Raw genomic sequence first — 26,638 nt, forward strand, 5'->3', positions numbered from 1 at the left:
CTCAAAATATCTGTTGGGATTGAATAATTGAATAGGACTAACTGCTCAATCGATGTGAGGCCAATGGTGGGGCCAAATTGGAAAGCTCTAACCACAGAAAGAGCCCATTAAAGCTAATATTGTCTCATCTAATCATCTTTGCTAATAGAGAAAACAAAATGTGGCCATGTTTCCTTCTAAGATCTTCTTAGCAATAATAATCGCAGACCCAAGAGCACCAGCAGTATGCAGTGCAGTCTCCTTCTGTGGCCTTCTGGAAAGATTTGAGAGATGAAATAAAGTAACTCTGAAAACTACGCTGATGCTAATGAGGCTATTACGTTATATAGGTAGATCACAGTTCTTTTTCTTTTTACTAATGAGGAAATCTTGGAAATATTCCAGGCAAATATGATGATTTTTAAATTTCATTTAAATCTTTACAAATTGCGGTTGCTTCATTTTTAATGAGGGGTAGTTTTGCTCCTTCTTAGGTCTCTGTTTCCTGGCTTAGACCTTCGAGAGCTAGAGGAAAAGAGACTTCAGGTTTTCCTTTTGTACTTTAAATTCTCATTAGCGTTGTATGTGTTCATCCCAGGAAACTTACACAGGGCCTGATACAGATCAGGAATCCCAAAGGTGTGTTTCCTCAGTAAGAAAAGAAGAATAAGGTGTATCATTGGTAGAAGCAAGTTTATTCTACTTTCCTGAAACAAAACTGTTTGTTGGTGGGTAAAAATGCATGCTAGTGAATGCTTTTCTGTATTTCTTGTGTGTCTTCTTTAAGAGGATGAAACAAGATTTATGAGACATAGCATGAAATGAGGAGCACAAGAGATGTAGAAATTTAAAAAAACAAGAAATTCAGGTCCTCATAACTGCAGCCTAACAACCAAATGTCTTTAGACCATCAAATAAATTCTTCAGACATCAGTTTTGTCATCTGTAAAATGAGGATAATAAAAATAGAGTTTCTCCCTATTTCACAGAGTTGCTGTGAGGAATGTGTGTGAAACAGCTTTTGTTAATATTAAACTATAGCAAAAATATTAGATATCCCACCTATTCTAATCAGAAAATTTTTCTAAACAGCTTAACTTTTCTACCTGGCTATATTTTAAAACTATAAAGATTGAAAAACCTTCCTTTGTTAAATGTTTCTCCTTTGTTTGGAGTTCCAATTTATCAAAGGGTGAGTTAATCTGTTTCTTTTCTCACTAATGAAAATTGTCTTTGATTTGTTTAGTTTTCTAATTCAAGTAATAACTGAACTCCAGGAAAAAAAAGAAAAAATGGGGTCTTTAATTATGTTACTTGCTTTTCTACAACAAAGTTTGATTGGATAAAGCTTGTGGTACAAAGAGCTGTGCACTTGGGGACAAACTGCAGGTGATATATGAGCCCCCAGGGTCTTAATGTATTGTCCTCATGTCCCCATCTCTGTCATCATCCCTGTTATTATAATCTACTAGGAGATGGGAAAGGAATTCTTAGCCTCACTCTCTTTTGCCTCTTGAGTGTGGTTTTCTAGAAAACTCTTTCTGGCTCTCCTTGATAGGATGCAAAGTTGTATGTCCTCATCTGTGTCTTCCTCTTGGAGTGAAACCACTAAACAACACACAGGCCTAAAGGCAACATCTCACTCTTTGCTGTTGATTGATTAAGTCCCTTTTTCCTGTCTTGTAAGAAGAGAAATCCGCCACCTTTCTGAAAATATTCAGTGCTCTGTGCTGCTCTGGCGTTAAGACTGCATAGAAATAGATGGGTGCCATTCATAGGATCTTGTCAACACTTGACTACAGAAACAGTAGAATCCTAAAAGCGTTCCTAAAAGGAAACCCTAAAATCCTTAGTATCATTATATATATATATATATAGAGAGAGAGAGACAGAGACAGAGACAGAGACAGAGACAGAGAGAGAGTACCAGAGACAGTTTTGAATGCTTTTCTTTAAAAAGTAATCATTTTCAGGATATACCTGGGATATCATGATTTTCTAAAAGCATTTCTGTCGGGTTAAATAAGAGAATGTTTTCATGTTACCCTGATAGGGGTCATAGTTTTAGGCACTAATATGGCGGCTTTTTTTGCTTGCTTTTGTTTTGATAATAAATATTGTCTTTCCATATCCGATATTTGTTGTTGTTTTAGTCACTCAGTTGTTCCCGACTCTTTGTGACACCAGGAACTATAGTCTGCCAGACTCCTCTGTCCCTGGGATGTCCCAGGCAGAGATACTGAGTGGGTTTCCCTTTCCTTCTCCAATCTTGATATTTAGTCAATATGAATATTTGGAAAAGAGAAAGATGAGAAAGAAAGTGATCATTCCATGTTGCCCGTGCTTACCTTTCCAAAGGATAAGTGGTGAGGAAAGCTGGACTATCTTGAATGAGCAGACCTAGACCTCTCATCCTTTCTTTCTTTTTGTCTTTTTCTACCTCCCTTTTCTCCATTTACTTTTTAAAAATCACTTTAATCTTTTTAAATTTACTTACATTAGTCTAATAATCCAACTGAACTACGATACCCAAGAAGTACAGAAAAGCATTTTTGCCCACCAGTTTTTCTATTTGCCAACCTCCCTTAAACTGAATAATAATAAACAGAGTAATAACACTTGTCATCGGTTCATTCATTCACTCATCCAAAACATATTCATTGTATTCCTGTAATATCAACAGAAATATTTACTGAATTCCATTACTGGACACCTAATTACTTGGGGAAAAGAAAGAGAATTTCTCTCTACTAATTCATCCCCACTGCTTTTTTTTTTTTAAATATGTGGCTCTTTATGACTTTTAAGCTTTTGGAGGAAGCAGAGGACAGTTTGGACATCCACTTGGGTATTTATCTCTTGGGATTAGATGTCCCTTGACTCTTACTTGGGACCGTTGTCCTTAGAGGGCTCGGGTTCTCAGCTGGAGTTCTTTGCACTACTAATATAGTCAATAATTGTGAGAGTGACATTAATAGCTTGTTACTATGGCTTCCCAGGGAGCACTAGTGGTAAAGAACCCGCCTGCCAATTCAGGAGACCTAAGAGACGTGGGTTCAATCCCTGGGTCAGGAAGATCCCCTGGAGAAGGAAATGGCAATCCACCCCAGTATTCTTGCTTGGAGAATCCCCAAGACAGAGGAGCCTGGTGGGCTACAGTCCATGGGGTCGCAAGGAGAGGGACATGACTGAAGCGACTGAGCATGCATGCATGTAAGCACTAGAAATGGGAGAAAATATGATTTTTTAATTGGAGTATAATTGCTTTACAATGTCGTTAGTTTCTGCTGTACAACAAGTGAATCAGCTGTATGTATACTTACATCCCCTCCCTCGTGGCCCTCCCTCCCACCACCCGCATCCCACTCCTCTAGGTCAGCAGAGCAGCGAGCCGCGTTCTCTGTGCTACCGAGCAGCTTCCCACGGGCTACTTTCCACGTGGTGGTGTGTGCGCTGTCAGTGCTTCTCTCTCCGTTCTTCCCGTTCTCCCCTTCCCTTCCTGCGCCCGCAGGTCCATTCTCTACATCTGTGTCTCAATTCTGCCCTGAAAATAGGTTCAGCTGCACTCCACTCTGTGATCCACTCTAGGTCCATTCGCATCTCTGCAAATAGAGCTTTTCTACTGCCTGGGTAAGCAACCTGAGTTAAGGCTCTTACCTCTCTGGAGCCTTATTTTCCTCACCTGTCAGGTAACCAGGTTGGACTCAAAATCCCCATGGTGACCCTCGGCCTGTAATTCCTCATGGCCTAGCCCTTCTCTTCCACCAGATTAGCGGCCATTCGATGTAACAAGAGCAACGCCTTGTGAAGACATCGAGTTCTTGGGGCATCTGATCAAAAGCACTCCAGGGTAAATGAGCATGTGCTTGGGATAGTAATAAAATCAACAGCATTATTGACGGGCCTGCCAGGGTGAAGGGATGTGGAAGAAGTGTCTTAAAGGAAAAAAAAACGGAGTAGGAGTAATTTCTCTCTCCCCTTCTTGCTGGTAAACACTGTACAACTGAACGCTCTGCAGGTTCAGCAGAATCACTCACTTTCCAAGTCTGTCTTCTGCATAACCTTAATTTTTCCCATTTGTTACATCAAAACTACATATATATATATATATATATACACACACACACACATATATATATACATATATATGGCAATATCAGAGCAAGCAGTTCATATCATCTTATGGTAAAAGTTATTGATAGTCTCCCTGGGGGAGTGTCTGCACTACATTTGCCTTTCTATAAATACCTGGAACCAGTCGAAGACGAAAGCCAAATGAACTGTCGTGTCATCCTCTTCTATCTCATGTTTGGTGAGATTTAAAAATCATACGGTTACCATTTATGGAGGGCTCCCTGTGTGAAGGATGACTGTAACATGTATGATCTATACTGAGGCACTTTTGAGAGTGTAAGCAGTGAGTACTATAAATGTTTAAGCCAGGAAGGAAAACTGGCACAGCCAGAATGTCCTTGGCCCACGGAACCATATGGTTCCCCCAACTAGGACCAGATACTCTGCTAAATCAGTTTAACTTGTGTAATCCCCATAATAATTTTTACATGGTTGCTATTATTGTTCTTCCCATTTGGTAACTGAAGAAAGTGAGACTTCTGTGGGTGAATTGACTCTAGGTCCAAAGCCTCAGCCTTCCTAGTTGCAATCTGAACCCGAGGCATGACCCCAGAGTAGGGTATTCCACCTAGCTAGAGGCTTTCCACAGTCACCTGACTTCTACCAGGCATGACAAACACACACATCCCTGATTCTTTCACCGTTGGTAGGCGGGAAACAGATTTTTATGAAGTATGTTCATTTGTGAGAAGGAACTTCCTAAGTGTGTCAGAAAGTTCTAAGATCCAAAAACAGCATGATCACCTCTTTAGGCCTGTTCATATGACACGAGATGCTGAATCTCTCACTTTTTGAAAAAAACTGCTGTTCCTTGGAAAATTTGGACAAAAAAATTCACGGAAGCAGTAGGAGAAGAGAACTTTCAAACAGTGGTGTTGTTCATATACATCAGGAAAAAAAAATACTTTTATTCATGTGTCATGAATCGATCCATTTTTTAAACTTCAAATATACTGTGTGTTGAGTGGAATGATTAAGAGTGGAATTGATCGTTTTACTGGTATCACAGCAAGTATTGCTTCCTCTGAAATCTGTCATATCTGTTTCACGTCTGTTCCTGTTCTCTCTCCATTCCCACCTCCTGCCCTCCTCACAGAGTGAAGCTACACTTTATTTTGGACAACACTATCACACACATGATTGAGTCAACAATTTATGGCTTTTAAAAATAGGGATTTCGTCCTCTCTTAGGTTTATTGTTTATCATAATCATCTTTCAAGTGAAAAGGCTAATTTACTCTTTCTATAGGAATATTTTAAGCTTGATTATCATAATATTACAGCTGCCTGAAAAGGTCTAAAATGGGACATTGACCTTGAATGTTTTCTGCATTTAGCTCATGGTGCTTAACATTCAGGAAAGAATATAACTGCAACTCATTTATTAACATGTAATCTCAAAATGTTAACTATTGCTCTGGAAATACATGCCATGCAGATTATAGAAAGCTTGTAGAATACGAGAAAATGCACTTGGTATTTTACGGGGGTCAAGTATGTCAGAAATACAACACAACTAGAGCCAGTTTTCCCATTGGAACTACTGTAGTTTATAATTTAATTTTTACTGACATTTCACCATGTATATGATTAGCTTGACAAAATGAAAGTGAAGTAATCCTGAATTAATTAAACAGAAACCGAATTGCCTCTGTTAGTTTCTCTGTCTTCCTTTGATTCTTTATTTTTTTCTCCCCACTTTCACAAACACACTGGGAAAAGAGTTTTGTGTATTCTGGGAGTGAGGTAATCACTCCCCCGAGAATGGGCTTTGTTTTACATGGACTTGGTAATTTGGGAATGGGATGGATATATAGGACAAGAGGTTTGTCAAAAGGAAAGATTTTTATTAGTGCCTCTGTGGAAGCGATCACTTTCAGTAGAAATGATTGCTTCTTGCCAATCGAGACAATAATTTAAATATCAAAGCCTGTGCCCTAGAAATGAAAAGCAACAGAAAATGAGGTTTGATGAATGGATAGAGGTTTGGTGGTGATATAAAGTAGTCACACTGACTTCGAAAGAAGTCTTCATGTTCTCACTGGGAAGGTGTCTTCTTAAGCAGGGTTATAGCGTAAAAGAAATCTCAAAGCACAAATGAAGAACCAAGAGACACAGAGACACACAGCTCATGAGGTGGCAGAGGGGACCCTGGGGCCCAGGCCTCTGCTTGTCCTTCAGGCTTCTTTTTCCAGAGATGTTCCTTGTGGATTTTCTTTTGGAGTTAAAGATGGTAGTTTGTAAAAGTCTCAGTTTGTTTTTTGTAGTATATTATACTACACACAATATATCCCAGACAGCAGGGAAGATGGTTCCAAAAGTTGAACAGATTTTCAAAGGTTTTATGATCTTGAGAAAGATCTGCAAAAAGTAGATTGCAGGGCAATTTGAAAATCTAAATTTGCAATGCCTTGTTTAGTTTGAAATATTTAACAAATGGCAAAAGCGCAATATAGAATCAAGATTTGCTGCACAGAGTGTGGCAGCGATAAACATTTTCATACAGATGAGTCCTGTTAATTTTCAGAAAAGGAAGGTGGGGATGAAAAATAGCCATTAGCATGCAGTGATCGCAGGACTAAGTGTTCTCCTCACCTTCTAACATCATAAGAATTCACTGTTTCAGAAAATGATCCCGACTCAATACAGTAAAATGTCTGTTATAGACAACAGGAATCTACCTTTTGTTTCCACTGTTTTGTTTGTTGCTATTTCATTCTTTCAAGCGGAAATGAAGGCTATTTTCTGCTTAGCATCTGTGCTTTCGTTGGGGCCTAAGAATGAAGTTGTTTGGATATTAAACTGCATTGTTTAAAGAAGAGACTGAAACTGTGTGTGGATCCAGGGTCTGATGCCTAATAGACTGATGTTAACTAATTTGTTAATATTCTTTGCAAAACACTCACAGGGGTCCGTTTGTCTGGTTCCATTTATCCTGCTTTGGGTAGACTCCTTGTGGTAAGATTGTGAAGTGTATAGACTGGTGAGCAAATATATCTATTTATTCTGGGCTGGTGATCTGTCCATTTGTTTCATTTTTCCCCCAAATCCTTTGTAGTTGAGATTCTTTAAAGCTTATGCTCAATATTGCACATGGTATGTTTATTTCCTGTAATTATGCTCTTTCCTCCTTCAAGGTGAAAAAACACTCTGTGACTAGGGAAGATTCTAGAGATGACTAAGCTGTGTGTTTATAAAACATTCTGGAAGCTGTCTCGCAAGTTTAGTGCAGTAGATATTATTTTAAATTTTAAATTGGTTAAGCTAGATTCAAGACAGTAGGTGTAATCTTAGGTCCTTGACTTGTAGAGGTGACACACTGATCCCTAGGGAAAATAAACCAGCTTTGCAAACCTAGTCGTTCAGAAAGCAGCTAGTTCAATGGACACTGCACCTTGCATAGATGAAATATAGCTAGTGAACGATCTGGGGATCACACCGTGCATGTTTGTATAAGGATCTCTGTGAACACAGAAAAAAGACTTACATATGAATATGAGTCTAAATATGTTTAAAAACAGATACCAGCAAAATCAAACGGTTCAGAATGGGTCAAATAAGTACCCTGGAAAAAATAAAGACATTCTAGGAAATAAAAGATAACTCTCAGGAAACATGGTGACTTAATGTCCATCAGTAAATTACTGACTACAAATCTTGTCTTTAAAAAGCCATTTCAAAGGAGTAATAAACAGGTTCTGTCACAGTATGATAATGCAAAGAAACTGAATAGAATACAGTATTCTGCACAGGTGCAAGAGCTGAATGTGCTGAGTACATTAAGATCCACTGAATACGTTAAATTATTTTTATTTCTTTTAAAGTCCCGGGACAAAATAAGAAGGGAAATTTTATTTGCTGTATCTCTTCTTTTAAAAATGTATACAACTGGATTAATTACCCTGAGAATTTTAGTTTATTCGCAGATTAAGATAGGAATCCTTGAATCAGAGATTTGTTTTCCTGTCTTTCTAAAAGCAATATTAGTTTCCATATTTCTTTTATTGTATTTTTTAAAATCATGTTTCTTTTTCAAATACCTTATTTATTTTTTAAATTATAAAATGATTACATGTCTCATTTTCAATTGAACAGACAAATCTCTTTTTTTTCTTTTTCCTCTGGTGTCTGCAGATTTCCTACATCTCAAAGCTCTTTTAATTCACTGCTCACCACCAAATTTACATCTTAATTGCAGAGTTCACATTTAACAATATAGACAGCATAATGCTACTGGTAATTAAGCTTTTACTACCTGCTTTTCTACAGTATTCTTAGGCATAGTTTTTGCTATGAGAGTTCTCCACCAGAAACTTGTATGCATTTAGACCACAAACAAAAGGCATCAGGCCCATATCTTTAGATATGGCTAAATACATGGCAAGGAAATTGCTTTCTTCTGTGGGGGAAACCAAATCATGTCTGTCATTTTTATATTCTGAATGTTAATGTGGCTGTTCTATTTTAAAGGCCTAGAAAATTTGAGAGGGTGGAAGAAAGAGTTGAATTCTGATCTAGTGAATTGAACACAGACTGGATATATGAACTAATTTATTTTGATCTCAAAGATTAGACTATTTATATCATGTCAGACTTAATAGGAAAAGGGTTGGTAAGCAGTAGAGCTGAATTATATCAAAATTTCAGGTCATAAGGTAGCAGTTATCTCTTTGCCATAAATAGCTGGTAGCTATTACCATGTACATTTGCTAGTATAAAAAGATCCTGTATTTAAAAATAGGACTTAAGCAAACTCTTTGTTATATGGAAACTAAAATCAGGCTTATACACTATTAGAGAAAAAACAACCTTCTCTTCTTATATTGTCTTTAAAAAGCACTTCTGTTTGAAACTCGTGCTTATAATGACCAAACTGTGTGATGATTTACAAAATGTTTCTGAGTTGATTTTTTAAAGCATTCAGGGTGTGTTATGTATAATTGACAAATATATAAACTACATTTTATTTGAAAGCTGATGTTTGGGGTAAAAATCATATGTATTTGTATATGTTTCCCAGTTTGGAAGCTTGTATTGAAATAAATGTATGACTTAAGAACACTTTCAGTGCGCTGGTTAGCACTGCTTTCCCTACAGGAAAAAAAAAAATGCAGTCTTTATTTTGTCAAAATGCACTGGACGTTTTCAATGCACTAGCTACCCAGCTGCCCTGTCTCCTACTCCTGAAACTGGAGGAGCCAATTTGTCCCGCAGTTGTTTTATCTTTGTTCTGAAAAGCTATACATTGTATATCTATAGGTAGAAAGAGGGGGAGCAGGTAAAGAAATATTTACATATAGAATTTACATAGGCATTTTCGAAAATTGCATTGAGGCACTCTCCTCTTCTGTAGTGATGTAAAACTGCAATCCTCCTCAGAGGACGATTCCCACTTCGCATGCCCGAACAATTTAGAAGTCATATCTTGGATTTTTTTTTTTTTAATGCCCAGTCTAGATCAGAGAAACAGACGACAACACGATGACGGATCAATGAGAAAGTACAGCACTCAATAAGCAGGAGCCCCCTCCCCGGTGGAATCAAACACAGACAACGGCAGGACAAACTTCATTCTCTACCTTCCGCAGAATCCTTTCCCAAATTAACTCTGAGAGTCTGCGTGAGTTCTTCTGGGCAAGGCAAAAAAAGATCTTGGGTGAGAAACCCAAGACAGATCCCTCCGGGGCTTGGAGGGTTAAATTAGTTAGGTTTCTTTTCTAGCTTCCCACGGGAGGAGAGAAAAGAGAAAAAGAAAGAGCAAGCAAGCACGGGCCTAGCGCAGTATCTACTGGGAGCGTCCGGATCTCTGGTCCCCGCTCCCTTTTCTCTCTCGCTCAGTTTCTAGCCGGGTCGCGTCTCTGCACCCTTCGTACCTGCCTGGTTCCGCGGCTCCTCGCAGCCTCCCGTCGCCTCCCTCCTGATTGGGCAGCCGCCCCCCAATCGGCTGCGCGCCTGGGCCGGTGGGACTGCATATGTTAAGCTCTACTTCATATTAATAAGCTCCAATCGGGGCTTTAAGTCCTTGATTAGGAGAGTGTGAGAGCTCTGGTCCCAACTGGCTGTGCCTATAGGCTTGTCACTAGGAGAACATTTGTGTTAATTGCACTGTGCTCTGTCAAGGAAACTTTGATTTATAGCGGGGGTACACAAATAATGGTTGCCGGTCGCACATGGATTCGGTAGAACTTTGCCTTCCTGAATCTTTTTCCCTGCACTACGAGGAAGAGTAGGTACCTTTTTCTTTCCTTTTTAAAACTCGCGTGGGGGTGCGCGCGTGTGTGTGTACGCCGGGCGGGGAGGGGGGGTTTGGGGGGTGGACGGAAAGGATCTCGGCGCGCTGAATCAGGTAATGTCCTGGGTATTTCGTGTGCACGAGTGCTTGTTTGTGTCTGTCTTGTGTCTTTTGTGTTGAGGGTGATCTCCTAATTCAGGAAGTCGAGAATTGTTCTCTGACTACAATGTTACCTTTGAGGCAAAGCTCAGTGACTGTCAGTAAAACAGCTGTGTGACAGTCACTTCTTATTCAGGTGCTAAGAATAGGCACTTGGCACAAATGCTTAGTGAACTGTTAAAATGCATCTTTTACTAGGACCCATTTTCCCAAGGAAAGATGTTTTAAAATACAATATTCAAAATGATTTATACTATTGAGTGCCTCTTATGTATTTGCAGCTTGACAGATATTTTCAGCTCCCCGTCATTTCTTACTGCTCAGAGTTAGAGGCAAAATTGCACATTTACTAATTCTCCTTCAGAGAACAATTTAAAAACTAGCCCTATGCAAGCCGGGGCTAGAATAATGTTATTTGCACGGTTAGCATTAAGTCAGCACTTAACTGACAAATCAGTCCATTAAGTAACATGAGATTTTTCACACGCTATAAATATTTAAAGGGAGAAAAAAAAAAAAAAAAAAACTAAAGAAGAAACAGTAGTGACTTTTAAAATTTCTCCTTGAACAGACGATGCTGAGATTGTGGATTTGTTTCATGTATCATGTCCAGAAAATGCAGAAAAGTACTTTGTCCTTAGATGCAGTTTCATTCGTATTTATGAATATCTTTATGCCCATGGAAATATACATATTTGTATTGCTCAGGGTCGGGGGGAAGAGAGTAGGGGGTAAAAGGAGTAAATCAGGGATTCTTGGGTAAAAATGAGTAGGTCATAAACTTAATTTCAACCCACTGTTAAGATAAAATACTAGTTTATCACAGTAACTGTCACTGGTTCCTCTTTCTGTTGAGTCAGTTATATGGCTTTGCTTTCCCATTACAGTAATACCAACTGTTATAATTCTGAAAAGAGTGCTCTTGGCAAACAGTTCTCCCTAGATTGTGAAGAAAACATAAAACCCTCGAGAGGAGGAGGTCATGCATTATAGGTAGATGTCCACTAGCGGTCCTTAGTGACTGCATATTGCCTTGCTTTGTAATTAAGCAAGAGATGAAAAGTGACTTGCAGTCTCAGTGGCTCCTCATATGTTTGAGTGTGTGTGTGTATGCCTGTCTGTAGACGTGCTTGCACGCATACACACTCACACCAGGGATGTTAGCCCAGGGATGGACTTAGGAAGAACTGAAAGATTGGAAGGCAGTGCTTGCGTCAGTTGCAAATGTTCCAAGGAAGAAACCTTAAATTGTGTGAAAATAAAAATGAAAAATGAAAAAAGGTAGGACTGCCCACTCAAGTGGAGTTTGAAGGTTAGTACACCTGAGGCTGTAGCACTGGAGAATTTAATACACCTTCATGTCAGGAAGAATGCATTATCCAAGCTCACCCAATTCAGAACTTTCTCTCATAAATAAATAAACAAAACAAACTTTAAAAATCTGCCTTCTGCCCCTAGCCTTCTTTGTAAAATAGTTTCCTTCAATTTAACTTCTTATAGCTAATTTGAATAATTAGTTTAGATAAGCCTCTTAAAGCAGATGCATTTAAATGAAATCAGGACACATGTCCTTTTGGCTTTGGCGCAAGATTCAAACTAGCTTTCTTTTTTGGCTCAATTAAAAGTCATCTTTAAAAAATACAGATTTATTGTTTGGATGCAGCTCTGATGGTTACGTGGTTCACTGGACAGACAGAAAGATCTAATGCTTAGTAACGCATCTGCCTCTCTGTCTCAATTAATAAACCACAGAATTTATACATGCTATTAATATTCATAGTAATTGTGCTGGGTTAAACCCCATCACGTGTGTGTATACACAGAAATGAAACCAGAGTTATGCAGTTTCAGAGGAGAATATTGGACAATTTCTGCTGTGGAGGCTGTTGAAAAGATTCCTTCAATTTATTGACCACCATTTGGAGAGCCTAAAATGTTAACCTATAACTATGGGTTTTTTTTTTTTTTAATTTTGGGAAATGTGCCAGTGCATTAAAGAGCATAATACTTGAAAGCTTGTTTCACATTTAATAGCAGTAATAACTGATAGCATAAATAGATGAAAATAATATATCTGCTCATTTTGACATATGTGTCAGTCTAATCATTCTAAATGAGTGTGCTCATCACGGTTCTCTTTCAACCTCTGATTAAAATGTAACATTGACTACAGGATTATAGAGCGGACTTAATTTTACTGACTGTTTTAGCAGTTGTCACAGCTGTTGGAAGAAGGAAAGGCAATTGAAACACTCCAAAACAAGCAAGGCAAGGAGGGAACAGTTTAGTATTTGAATTTCAGCCTGATCATGAAAATCCAGACCTGATCATGAAAATCCAGACCTCAAAAATTAAGCAGATTTGTGTTTGTTATTTTAAAATTCCTGTTTGGAGCTATGCAAGTTTTATTTTGTAAGGTTTACTCTTTCTGCTTCAGGGTTTTGATTCTTTTCTCTGCCTCATCACTCCTTGTTAAAAGCTAAAGTAAATTGAAATACAACTATCCAAAAGTAATATTATAATGTCGAAATACATGGGATAAACATAGGCTGGAAGGAAAAATGTATACAATAACAACAACAACAAAAAGCCTAAATCAGAGTGGAGGCAATTTTCTAAAAAAGATAGGAGCTTGCCGAAGTCACTTTAGATGTGATATTATTTGGGAACTATGAACAGACTGTTTAAGTTTATTTTTCAAAGAAAGAATACTTAAACTGCAGACATGGAGCTCATGTTACTTTTCTTCCTGTTTCTTCTCTACAAATCTGTTGAAAACACCTGCAGCCTTAAAGGTAGGGGATTTCAGATGATTTTTTTGTAAATTGCTGGAAGTGACAACTGGCTGCACTTGGGGTGAATGTTCCTGAGCTGTAGATTCTCGTAACCTTGCCCATCACATCCCTAAAGTGAACAGATTAATTCTGTTTCTCTAAAAATTAAATAACCACGTATCCCAAACTACGTATAGTCGAAATATCCAGACAGTGTGAATTATGTAACATATGATTTTCTCCCTGGAGTAAGCAAAAAAAAGTGTTCTGAGTTAAGAGAATCAGTGTTGAATGGGAGTGGTGAGTAAGTGCTGGACACTCTGTGTCTCACTAGCCCTTTGTGTCAGTGTATTTTTGTATTACCCTATACACATTGGGTGGTAAGTTTAGAAATCCTCCTTTTGCAGAAAGGGCTGGGAATCAGCTTCCCATTTCCTGGTCAGAGGCAAGGGTGATGGTGTTGGCTGGTTCTTACAGCGATGGTTTCTCATCTTAATGTGTTTATGGCACTGCTGCTTTATTTACTGAGCCTACTGTGTTGCAGTGGTAATTAACCCATGTTATTAGCAAAGCCCTTGTGGATATCCATTAATTCTCTTGCATGGATGATCATTTTTCTAGTGTTTTCCCCCTAATACGGCATCATTGTTCTTTTTTTTTTTTTAATTCTAAATTGACGGCCTTTGATATATTTCTTTGATTTAATCTGACCTGTGATATATATTGGTCATCTTATAAAGAATGGTATTGTGATTCAGCTTTAAAAAATGCTAATAGAAGCCAGAGAAAAGATTTTTTTTTCTGTTGTCCTTTTCAAAGCAAAAAAGAAAATAAAGATTTAGAAAGAAAATAATACAGGAAATTAGTTTTCATTCCGAATTTTCTAGATCTTAGAATTTGTGTTATTTTGTGTCTTTGAGGTCTTTGAATAATATTTTTACTGAGTTAAGAATAGTTTAGGCATTTTTGTAAAATATTGAGCCAGTAGAAAAATACTTGTGCTTCCTGTGCTAAAAAAAGATAAGGACCATCTCATTAGCCAGGCCATACTTTTGCAATTAATTTTAGGTCCATGGTGCTATTCATCAAAGGGGGCAGGTAACTTCTCTATGACTCTGTTTAACAATACTTTCACAATACCTCATTCCTGCAAGAACTACAGACAAAGAAGAAGCCCCTTTTTTGGAAGGTAGGCATAATGCCTAATCTCAAGTCTGTATCACTTGTGAAAAATTTCTCAACATTTGTCTTAGCCTAGTGACTAAACAAAATATTTCTTTGTTTGACTTCCTAAGTGCTGTTCGGCACTGAATGCTTTGCTTATGTTATTTCATGAAAATAAATCAAAATCTGTGCTTATGGTTGATACTTGTTCGCACAAGGGGCAGTTGATAGCCATGATTTCTGTGACAGCAATTAATATCAAATAAACTTTTCAGAATCACCTACCAAGCATTTAGAAATAAGAGGAGAGCGTTGAGGTATCTCAGTAGAAGTTTCAAGTCATTGCAGCAGATAAGCTCTGCTCTGAATTTTGCTTCATAGCAAATTCATGGAAGAGAGAAACAATAGTGTTGATCTGTTGTAAGTGCATATGAGCTCCGGCCCTAGCCAGCTCTCTGGAGAAAATCTTTGATTGCCCTGGCCCAGTTTGTTCAGTTTTTATCTCTTTTACATCCACTGGCCTTGTATTAAATTGTCATTGTCCTAAAGCACATGAGATAGAAATGAATTGCTGTTTTCTACATTCTCTGACAGTGAAATATTTAGGTTCTCTTTCTCCAATCATACTTGTATGTGTATTTGAGAGTCCGGGGATGACACCCAGCATCTCTGCCTCTTGACATTCTCTCTTACTGCATTTTGTATATTTTGCTGTTGATTATTATTTTCATAGCCATGTGTATTGGATGTCCATGGTCTCTCCCATTGTAAATAAATAGCTATGCATACGCTACTTTAAAATCCAAAGCAGTCTGTAGAATATAGTACACACATGTGTGTGCATTTATGTGCATGTATAGTACGCAGGTGAAATACATATATAGACATGGGAAGAAGTATGTATGTAGAATATAGGTGTGCTGCTGAGAGTGTTCTTGTGTATTTATATGAGAAAGTGGATCTCAAGTGTTTTTCTAATCAGCTAGTGTCTAGTTAAATTTCCTGGGCATCATTTTAACCTTGAATTAGTATTTCAGGTATTTACCAAGTCTGATTTTAGACTAAATTGGTTTAGCTGCTGTATAAATGACAGGTAACAGGTAACCTAATATATTAATTTATTTCTGATTTTATACATTTTTAATTATTATCATTTTGAAATTCAGTATATAGAAATCATAAATAATTTATAAAATAGGAAATAAGCCACTAGTATTAAGTACATAATTTAATGGTTTGGGCCCATATCCAAGAACCAGTTTTGAATTAGCTCTTAGCTACATTGTTTTCTTATATAGTTGGGCCTGATAAATATATCTTAATGAAAACATGATAGCTTTTAAATAAATGCAAAATAAAAATTTCACTTATCTGCACTTTATAAATATGTCATTTTCTTTTTTGCCAAAAGCAAATATAGAAAATTAATTATCATTATATACATATGAAATACATCATAGGTTTGTGAATTTTTGAATTTTATTCTAAGAGGTAAGTTTAAAGGTCTGTGCTTGCTCAGTAAATCTGAGTGAGTGTTGAGAGAAAACATTTATCCAAATGCTCTTTCTATTCAAATTCTTGTTCTAATGCATATTTTGTTTAAATTCCTAGATTCATTTCCTACCTTTATATGTTTGTATAATACTTAAACAGATTTAATGTTCCTTGTTTGAAAAAATCCTGCTGTTTCTTTATGCCAATCCATCTGCTGAAAGTTAGCTCCTTTATTATCTGAGAGTGTTAAGTGACAGCCTTCTGCCTTTTGAAGGATTTACCTGGCATCTTATTCTTGTTTCAAGTTTATTTTAGATTTCTAGTGTCAAAGTCTGGGAAACCTAGCTAATAAAAATAATTTCCATTTAGTTATAACAAACATCCTTTCTCTTTACTTTTTCTTTACAGAAGTGCCAGATGTTTCTTTTTCTTTGATTTGGACACTATTTCTCAGTACTTCCAAATGTATTTTCTAATCAACTATGCAAAACCATCAAATTGAGCAGATATAGATTGTATCTGTGTTGTGTATGTATACCTTCAGGCCCCTCCTTTTTTAATTTATAAAAAAATATTTTAAAATGTCTGGAAGAAGCTTGCTTTTTTTATGTTCTGATTTTTCAAATGTTTTGTCATTTTAATTGATGGCAATGCATGTATATTTATTTGGAAGATAACTCACTGAGGCAAAGCAATAAAAGAAAAAGTACAGTTTTAAATAAATTGGCTTCTCACTGGCCAATTAAAGACTTCTTTCAATATACTGACATAGATCTGTATGTGCCTTTGAATATAAATATATAACATGTAACACTAGCCATTAGAAATGCTGCCTCTGGCTATATGGAATTCTTTCACACAGTCTAATAAATGAAAACACTGGTTTTTGGCATTTAAAATCTATTAAAAAGTTATTTAAAGTGTTAAATTCATGGAGAGCCTATCGAAAATCAGATTGCATTGTAAAAAGAGAACTTGAAAGCAAATTTATATATTGATTATTAAAGGCAGTCTCTGTCATATACATTCCTCTGTGCTTTCTCACGTTGCTTTGAGTGAAACAAAATTGCATATATACTTTTCATCATTTTGATTGGAAGTACACGTTATATATAATATGCTTTGGCAGCACTTACCTAGCCAAAGAAAGCAAATTAATATTAGGCATACGAAGGGCTGTCAGGCATATCACAGACGTGTCAATTTAACTTTGCTTCCTCATACACCTCCGCAAACAGTTGCTTAAGATGGTACTAAATAAAAGGGAAGCAACCAATAAATTCTCATATTGTATCAGAGATTGATGGCTAGTAGAAGTGCAATGAAAACCAGCTTGTTTGCTTACTTCTCTTTAAAACTCTGTGGGACTACAGAAAGGATAGATAATAATGAGTTTTTTTCAAAAAAAGAAAAAGAGTAACTGAAGCTTGTTCAAATCTTTTTACTATCTTGGAAATAAAGGGATAATAATGGGGTTCATTGTTTTAAAAAAAAAGGTCCAAAGTAGTGAATCTTAGTTGCTCTTACGTGTGATGTATATAAAGACTTTAACAAGTGGAAAATCAAAAGCCTTGTCAGTCCACTTTAAAGGGACATTTCTTTTTTTGTTGCATGTTGCATACATTTTCTGAGAAAGAAAAAGAAAGGTATCTTGTGCTTTCATGTTTGTTTCTTAGGTTAAAAAAAATGAAATTTAAAAAAGTAAATCAAGAACTTATGCACAGAAAATAGCAGAAGAACACTGAATTCTTTTTTTCTTCTCCATGATCAGAATTGTACTTTTGTATGTGAGAATTCCTTTTTCATCTACTCTAGGAAGATTTTATTCATTTGCAATGCCTTCTGAGAAAAACAAAGGACTCATTAAATAAATACATTAAGTTTCTTAATACAGTAGGAGCTAAAATGTATGAAAAGATGTCCTTTTCAAGCCAGTTAGTAGGTTATTACAGTCTGTAGTTATAAAAATTTATTTTGCTTTGAAAAGAATATCTAAAATTGTGTTCAGAGTGAGCAAAAATAGTGAGTCCTAGGAAAAATTATAGAGACAGAGGTACTTAAGAGAAAAATTCAAATGTGAGGTTGTTCAATCAATAGCTCTTTGCTCTCCATAATTCCAAATTATCATGACACTTCTCCAAAAAATCTAAGTTGTCTTGTTACATTGTATTCATTTTTCCCTAAATGAAAAAATACTCTTATCAATGCTTTCTTTACAGCCATTGATCTATTAAAACGGATTAGATATTTTGAGGAGGACTGTTGTACTCGTAACCAACAGTTCATGGCCAAAGAAAGAAAAAAATATATATGAGAAAGTGACTGTATACAGTTGGTCCTGGGCCCTAAGAAATGACAGAAGCACCCCTTTTAGCCAGAGACTTAAATGAGACCCTGCCTCACCAGTCTTGGGATCATAGTGTCACAGATGGAAAGGCAACCATCAGCTGAATTGTACTGAACTGCACACTTGGCTAATTCATCTTATTGCTCTCCCCATCTGAGGAAAGGCTCATTCTGTTCTTGGAGTCTAGACAGAATCAGGAGTTGGGCTCAGGTGGGAGCATGTGGCTGCCTTTTTCTGTTCTCTCCTAGCCATTCAGCAAAAGGAGGTGAGGAACAAATGGACCATTTATGCACCGAAGCCCAGGCAGAGATTCTTTCATGGGGTTAGGAATTTGTTATTCAGTTGTTCAAATAAGTTTCATATTTCTCTTCTGTTCTGGAAATATTGTTGTCTTTCATGCTCCGAAGAACTACCCAGAAATGATTAGGGATGTCTCTCGATTTGAATGAACCAGGAAACTCCTGAAAGCATTTTTTAACCAGGTAGAAATGGAGAGTGGATCGTCTCCTTAGCTTAGTCTCTAGGATGGTTCTTTTTTTGTACCTGTATATGGGACTGTTCAGTTGGTTAAGTCTGAAGAATGAGAAAAATGATGAGGTTAAACACTCAAATTGTATTTTTTGTATTTTTCTATTTCCTTATAGTGAACAAAACTTTAATGTCTAGAGCATTTATGAGGGTTTTATTGATTGGAAAATCTGTCCTGAGAATGTGGTCACCATATGTGACAGCCTTGCTTTCTATCTTGTCTTCGGTTTATGGGGTAAGTTCGGTGATACTGTCTATTGTCTTACTTTGCTTATATTATAGAAACTCTCTGCCCCACATTGAGATAAACTGAAATGTGGGGGGAATACGTGCTCAGTTCTTAGAAACTTTCCTGAACCCCCTCCATGTCAGCAGTATTTTCTTTTAAAATTGCTGTCTGTCTATTGATCTGTTTTGCTAAAAGATCATTTACTTTGGTCAAAGGTAAGTGCATGATTTTCATCCCAATTTGCACACACACGGTACACTTTATCCCCCCGCCCCCCTCAAATTCCAAAGAGATTGCCTTCAACTATTCGCATTTGTTTTGCTTTCATCTCTGTTTGTCGTGCATTCTAGTTGAGTGCTTTTATAGTGTTTTCTTGATTGTTGTCAGTTTGGGGTACTCGCTACTGACATTTTTGTTAAGTTAATGTCACAGCAGAAAAACCTACGGCCAACTGGAATGTGGCGACCGCGCGCGGAAGATACAACTTCTGTTTGATTGTGTGTAAATACAGTTAGTTAGTTGGGAGTTTATCAGATAGCTGGGCAGAAAGAGAGAGGAGCCGTACAAACTGTTTTCAGTAACTGTGCTGTTCATACACCTGATAAGATGGAGAGAGCTTTTCGAAATGCTGATAGGCTTTGAATAAGAAAAGAATAATCACTTCCACTGGCACCAGCTTATCGCGAATGAAGTAAAATGCCAACACTTTTACATTAGCGAAAGTAAATGTTTTAGACACTCTGGGCCTTTTTTTCATTCACGTTAAATAGTAGGAGTGCTTTTGAGTGTGTGCTGTAATGAATAGAAGGATTTATTACCTGGACTAAATTACAGGTGAATATGTTGATAAAGGAACCCTCAGCGCCAACAGCAGCTTCTTTGATAAGCAGGTGCATCTAGGTGTACATTCTCTGGAGAAATTAATTCTTCCTTTTTCCACTCTGATTCCATTAACCATCATTTCTGATCCTTAGAGATGCAGGTTTGTCCTATGCCAGTCCCGTCTCCTTTTTACCAGCAGATGGATGACAGGCATTTGAAATGTAGCTACTCAGACTTGGAAAATGCTGGTGTGATCTCCGCAAGCTGGGGCATCTTTTAAGTTTCTAAAGATTATGCTGAACCAGTTTACTCCTGTACAAGAAGTCTTATTCTTTCCCAAGAATGGAATGAGACTCATTATAAATTTAGGATACATTAATGAGAAGATAAATGCATTTGGCCAAGTAGTTGTCCATTTCAAAGGGAAAAAAAAAAAAAAGACATTGGTCTTGCTCTTCAATATAAACCATTAACTTCCCCGGTTTTCCCCTTTTCTCTTCTTTGTAATTTGACGCCTACAAATAATTTGGCGTATTCAGATTTGATAAATGATAGTGCAAGAGCCAGATTGATTGATTTTGGATTACTATTGATTACTCTCAATGAGATCACTGTGACACACTCGAATCAATAGTATTCGATTAAGCAAGGCACCACCGTTCCATACATCCAGGAGCAGTGGGGAATTCAGGAACAGAATGTTCACAAGCTGATAAATTGACAAAGCATTCAGCTTTAACTAGCCCTTTGTTCAGCACTAGTTCCTTAAAATATATTTCATTGGAAAGTTCGTTTCTTTTTTGTAACCCTGGGCCTTTCTGTGCAAGAAAGGTCATCCTTTTAAGGTTTATTAAATTTTAACTCAAAACAACTGGGCTCCGTTTAGGTGTAAAATAATTTAAGTACTTAACTGCAGGCAACCTTCATGCTTTTGAGCCGTTGCTCAGAGGTTTCATTCTTTGACGAAGATTTCAATTGTAAACATAAAAATGCGTCACTGGCAATGTAATGGTGTAAGATTCAAACTGAAATAAAAATTTGTGCCCGAGGAAAGCGCTATCCTCCAACAAAGGTGGGATCACTTTCTTCAGAAGTGGGCCAACTTAGGAGCAGCGCTGGAGGCGGAGGCAGGTAGTACACTGTGGTCAATCGCACGTGGCAGCTCCTTTTCCCCTTCTTATCTGAGGGTATTCATCACATCGCCAACACTACATGCAAAACGCTAAATATCACCTGATCTGAGACCCGCTACTGCTGCTGATATCCGCTAAAGTCTTTCAGTCTTGAGCAAACTTACAAAGTCACTGGGGGGTGGCAGGGGGGAATCACCCATAATTCAAGTCCTTTAGTTCAGAACGTCAAAGCTGAGACTTGTCCATCTTTTTCCATCACTGTGTCCTCTTGGCCCTTGGGATGAAGCATTTGCTCTTTTGTTTTATGGGGTTGCCAAGTTGCTTCTCACAAGGCCAAGCCTTAGAGGAAACACTCTATGGAATGAGTGGGTGGACTAATGAGCAAAACTTGGTTTCCAGTGAAATTTTGATGGCTAAGGCTTGTGTACCCCAAACCTTAATAGGCTCAAGTCTTGAAATATACGTCGATAAAATCTTTCATTTTGATAGTGATTAAAAAACAAACATAGAGGTAGCTTTCTGAGGGAAAACAAGAAGGAAAGTTATGGAATTTCCCAATCAAACTTAAGGCTTTTTTGCATGAAAGTAAGATAATAGGATTCTAATTAAATTAGGTTGAGCCACATGCAATGGCCATTTTTCTAGGTCAAGAAATGGTCAAATATCAGCAATTTTGTGTGATTCCACATAATAATTGAATTTACTCCTATGCTGTTCATATCCCATAAACAAATTGAAAGTGACAACTATGTTTTCAATGTTCGAATGGGCTGTGTCCGAGGATGAAAAACACATGAATTCTGTCTGCAGTTACGGCAAGTACAGTATCATTTTTTCGACAACTTTTTTCTTTTCTTTAATACCAGTAGAGAGTTCCTAAGAACACTGTCTTACACACACTGAAACAGTGTGCCTTTACCTGGCTTCTCACCTGTGGTAGCGTCTCTGATTCCGAGCATCCCTGTATGTTTCTCACCTGCTGAGGAAGAGTATGGCGCCAACATGGGAGCCAGGCTCGAGGACTGACTGCCCCAAAAGAGCATGTTGCTCGGGGCAGATAGCTGGAAAGCAAACTGGGAAGAAGATGCCAGCATCTCAAGTATGGCACCTGTACATCCATTCATTAACAGAACCTTAGTTTGCTAGTTAGCGCTTTGCATGCGTCTCCCCCAGAGAAGTGTTAAAAGTGTGCCCCATTAAATCTATGCACTGCTGTGGGTTAGGCAGACATGCGGCTCCCTGAGTGCTGGCAGTGGAGCCCATGGGGCTTTATTGGCTGTGGCAGGCAGGAAAGGTGCTTCGGGAGATGTAATAAAATGATCCTAGAGTATTTATTTGACACCCTCCCCACCCCCAGATGTGCGGCTCATCTCAGGGCTGCGCTGTGCCGGCCAGTAGGAGCTCTCTGTGCCCACCTGCGGGCAGAATCCGACTCCCAGATACGAAGGAAATTGACTCTGTCTTTCGGTGGGTGGGAGGGGCTCTGGGACCACCGCTGGAAATGTCAGCAGAAAGCGCATCTTGACTTAGGGTCACGTCAGGACTGGGTAAGTTTTTCTCGCTCTGGGTAAGCGCATGACAGCTTACATCTTGTTTCCGGAGAGAGGGAGGGTGGGCATCGTTTACTGAAACTTGATTGAGCGAATGCCTCCGACTGGTCCCACTGTCAGTCTTGGAGTTTTCCTTTAGTAGTGCATTCCCCCCCTGTCTGTGGCACTGAATTTGATTTATCGCTGGTACTAAGATCAAAAAAGAAGTCATTCCTTTTGATGTTTGCTATTAGGCACATGCAGTGCAGGCTGGGGGGCGGGAGAGAACCATCTTAGCATACAAGTCACTGTCCTGGTCAGCCGGTGGCCACGGATGGCAGAATATGTATTTTCTATCTGTTCATTTTGGGATATAAAATTTCATGAATAGAGAGGTGAGCAATAGGATATTTTAAGTGAATCATGAGGTTTGTTTCAGGTACAGATTCTTTTGGTAAGGACATAGAGGGTGGCTGTCATGTACACCTGATTCTTGCAAGCTTTTTTTTTTTTTTTTTTTTTGCACATATTGGCATTCATTTTACCAAAAGACATGAAAAAAAATGAGGAATATAGATAAGCCAATAGGGTTTAGGCTTTCAAAAAAAAAAGAGCATTTGGTTGCCTTTACTGTTGGGTGGCAAATTTGGGACATCGGAGACTTTATTTGCAAATGAGAGGAGAGATTTTGTGGGGTCTGCTTCTCCTGTATTCAGGACCCTGGTCAGGCTTTGTTTCCAGCTCCGTCCAGTAGCTTTTGTCCGGCCTCTCAGTTGAGTGGGATTTCTCTGAGCAGCATGAGCCTCAGCCCATCAGCAGGCTGCTAGTCAGCAGCAGGTGTGAACAACATAAAACAGGATTAATGCTGAACCAAAGTGTGTACTAAAAACAGAACCCCTGCCTTGCTTTGAAAAAGGACAGCAGGACTTGCAGATAGAAGCCACTCTGGTCCTGTCCACTCCTTGTTTACTAAACAGTGTTCAAGGGCTATGCAAATAATTCTGTGGAAGTTCCCAGAAGGCATGCTGGAGATCATTTGCTCATTCTCTCTTTTTTAAACTCTACACTCAAAACTTGAAAATTCTTCTCAGATATTCAGCAAGAGGAAAAACCAAACAGAGCAAAAGTGGTCTGGGTAAATCTTGAACCAGGATTACAGGTGAATATTGCAAAGATACAGTCTTTACCTTAAATTTAAAGTTGATAGTTATTTGATTGTTGTATTTCCTGCCTCTTAAGAATATGGTTGGTTGGTTTCTTCTAAGATTCTTTTTGTGTTTAATTACATGACTCAGTGTCTATTTTCCCCTAGGCAGGTAAACCACAAATAAATAAGTAATTTCATTAGAGATCATAACCACTCTCCCTTCATTTTTTTCCCCAATCAGTGCTACCTGCCTAGGAACAATAAAACTGGCCAAGAAAGGTCATAGTTAAAAAAAAAAGAAGTCATAGTTAATATAGGGAACTGCATGAGTTTAACAAGTTGGGCATTGCACTGAATTTATGTCATCTGAGGGACTTTATCCATATTTTGTTTGGGAAAGAGAAAGGTGGCATATAAATATATGGTTCTCTTTAAATTATGCTAATTCTTGTATATACTGTATATCAGGATAAAATTTGGATATCTATTTTTCTATGTTAGGTTTCAACTAACTTGTACTTTGAAACTCTAAGATTTATTCACATCTAGAAAGGCATCTGAAATAAGGCAATAAATCAGAGAAATTGTGTTACATACATACACACATACACAAATACAGACACACGTATGTAGTAACTTTTTAAACACGGGCAAAGCAAATGTAGAAATTTTTGCATGTGTATATAATAGCATGACACTGATTTCTGATACTCCAAAAGTACGTTCAAATATAGGTGTTTATATAAGGTGCATCTGTTTTAGAATATCATATAGACTTTAGTAAAAGAATAATTTTGCAGTGTTAGAAATCAAAATTTTAGTTATCATTCACTTTCAGCAGCATCTTATACCATACATTACCTGTATTTTCTCTTACATCCAATGTTTAAATTGTAATGACCCACTCATTTTATCACTCTTTGCTTATACTTACTGCTTTTTAATTTTTTTAATAGTAGTTATTTTTTAGCTGAGACTTTGCTACTACTTTTATTTAGAAATAATCTGGCCTGCCAGTTTAATTGTGGAAGTCTGAACAGACATTCAAATCACTATAAAATGTATAATTCTAAAAATTAATTTTAAAGTTATTATCTTTACATTTTAATTTGTTACCATTTGCCTTTTAATGTCTTTCTAAGAAATGTCCATTTTCTTCTGTTTAGTATTATTAAGTACCTTTGGTTATGTACATTAATTAGGTTATGGACAAATAGCTTAAGGAGAGTTAATGAAATCAAGTTTAGAAAATACCAGTTTAAAATTGATTTTTGAAGTGTATTTTTTATAGCCAACTCTCTGGTGTCCAATTGATTGCTTACAGTAGCTTCTCTTATTGCATCAAAAAAGATTACATTCATTCCTTTGCAATTTTTACAGTCACTAATCAATTTAGTGCATTAAGCTGCATTTTCTTGATCATTTATTCCAAAACATTTGACTGTGTATAGGTCCTATCTTGGGCACAAAGTTCCTAAAATAAATAATAAAAGTATAAAGTCATCTTGAGTACATTAAGAAAAAAACAAAACATGTTTCAACTTATACTTGGGTCAGAGTTCAGAAAATGATTTCAGGAATTTAGGTAGCAGGGATTTTACATAAAACCTAAGCAAATTGAAGCATCCATTCTGATTTTCTGATTTGGGCCCTTTAAAGCCGATAAGAAGTTAGCCCTCAAGAACACAAATCAGAAATGGTACATTTCAGTCCTAAATATTGTGAAAGTGTGATTGGGGTCAAGTCTGGTCCAGATTGCTTTCTTGTGAAGCCTTTGAAGCTTTGATCACCAAAGCTGCGATTACATCTTAAAATACTCTAAATGACTTGTGTATGGTTTGTTTCTTAGACTGGAAATGAGAGGGGGATAAAGTCTTTAAAAGATCAGGTAAGAAAAAACATTTACCTGATCATAGGAAAAGCGAGGAGGATGCATTTGAACGCTAGATTTGTGTAGTTTGACTGTGAGGGCAAAGTCTGAGTTAGTCAATTCATTCTAATCAAAGTAAATGACTACTGAAAGGTAATTTTTATAAGGAAACCTTGCCCTTAATCTTGAGATAATCTCACAGCTACTGTCTTTGTCCAGCAGTCCTGCAAAACTGCCCATTGCTGTTCCCCAAAGCCTGGGATTTCAATTTGCCCCAGGACTCAAAGATGGAATTTAAAGCAGTTTTCTGTCTTTGCAGTCTCCCTTCAGTGAATGCATTTTATTAAAGTGTTTTATTTATTTATTTTTGGGAAGATACAGCTTGGTTTGCTTCAGGTCATTAAAATGATTCTCTTTCACATTTTTAGATGTTAATAATTAGATGATTAGTGAAGTTAGGTAATAAGATTTATATTGGCATCAGTTAAGTTTATAGAAGGATTAAAATCATGGTGTCATGGTACCATTGCCAATCTGAATATGCCAGAAATATCTCGGGAGAATTTTTGTCAAGTGTTTATGCTCAATTAAAATTTATACTCCATGTTACTGAGTGATTGTCTCATGATAGCTTGGCACCATGAGATTGCAGATTTCCAATTTCAAGTGATAGGCATTGCAGTTTTCTGTAGGACTATAGAATTACAAACTTTGAAAGGGAAATACTGCACTTTTTGGAAATGACTCTTAAAGAAATATAAGACACAGAACTGTCTCAACTTGGGCACAGCTAATATTTTCTGCAACACTGAAAAGCTATAAAGATACAGTTTTGATCTCCTCTCGATAGATGCAGAGGGCAGCTTACCTTTATATAAAGGCGTGACAGACAGGAGCTGAGTCATCTCACCTACCTTTTCCCTTCATTTGTATTTTTTTTGGCAAAGTATCTATGAGAATACATTTCTCCCTTATAGTTTCCCTGACATTTCTGGTGTCCATCCCCTTGAATCCTCTCTTCTTCACTTGCTATGAAGCCGAGGTGGAATTTTAAAACGCAGGCGTCCTTCTTTATGCCTAGTGCCAAAGTCCATCGC

General features: G+C 37.4%; 1 protein-coding gene across 1 annotated transcript in view; it reads left to right on the plus strand.

Annotated features, from left to right (window-relative positions):
* The first annotated feature begins 10,126 nt into the window (after window positions 1-10,126).
* ESRRG (estrogen related receptor gamma) overlaps window positions 10,127-26,638 on the plus strand; it is a 246,518-nt gene continuing 230,006 nt past the window's right edge. The window contains exon 1 of the mRNA XM_040263271.1: window positions 10,127-10,339. Within this exon, the coding sequence (XP_040119205.1) occupies window positions 10,284-10,339 (56 nt within the window). The 5' untranslated portion in view covers window positions 10,127-10,283. The remainder of the gene's footprint in view (window positions 10,340-26,638) is intronic.

The sequence above is a fragment of the Oryx dammah genome, unplaced genomic scaffold (assembly GCF_014754425.2).
Source record: "Oryx dammah isolate SB20612 unplaced genomic scaffold, SCBI_Odam_1.1 HiC_scaffold_21, whole genome shotgun sequence".
In the NCBI taxonomy this organism is placed as follows: Eukaryota; Metazoa; Chordata; class Mammalia; order Artiodactyla; family Bovidae; genus Oryx; species Oryx dammah.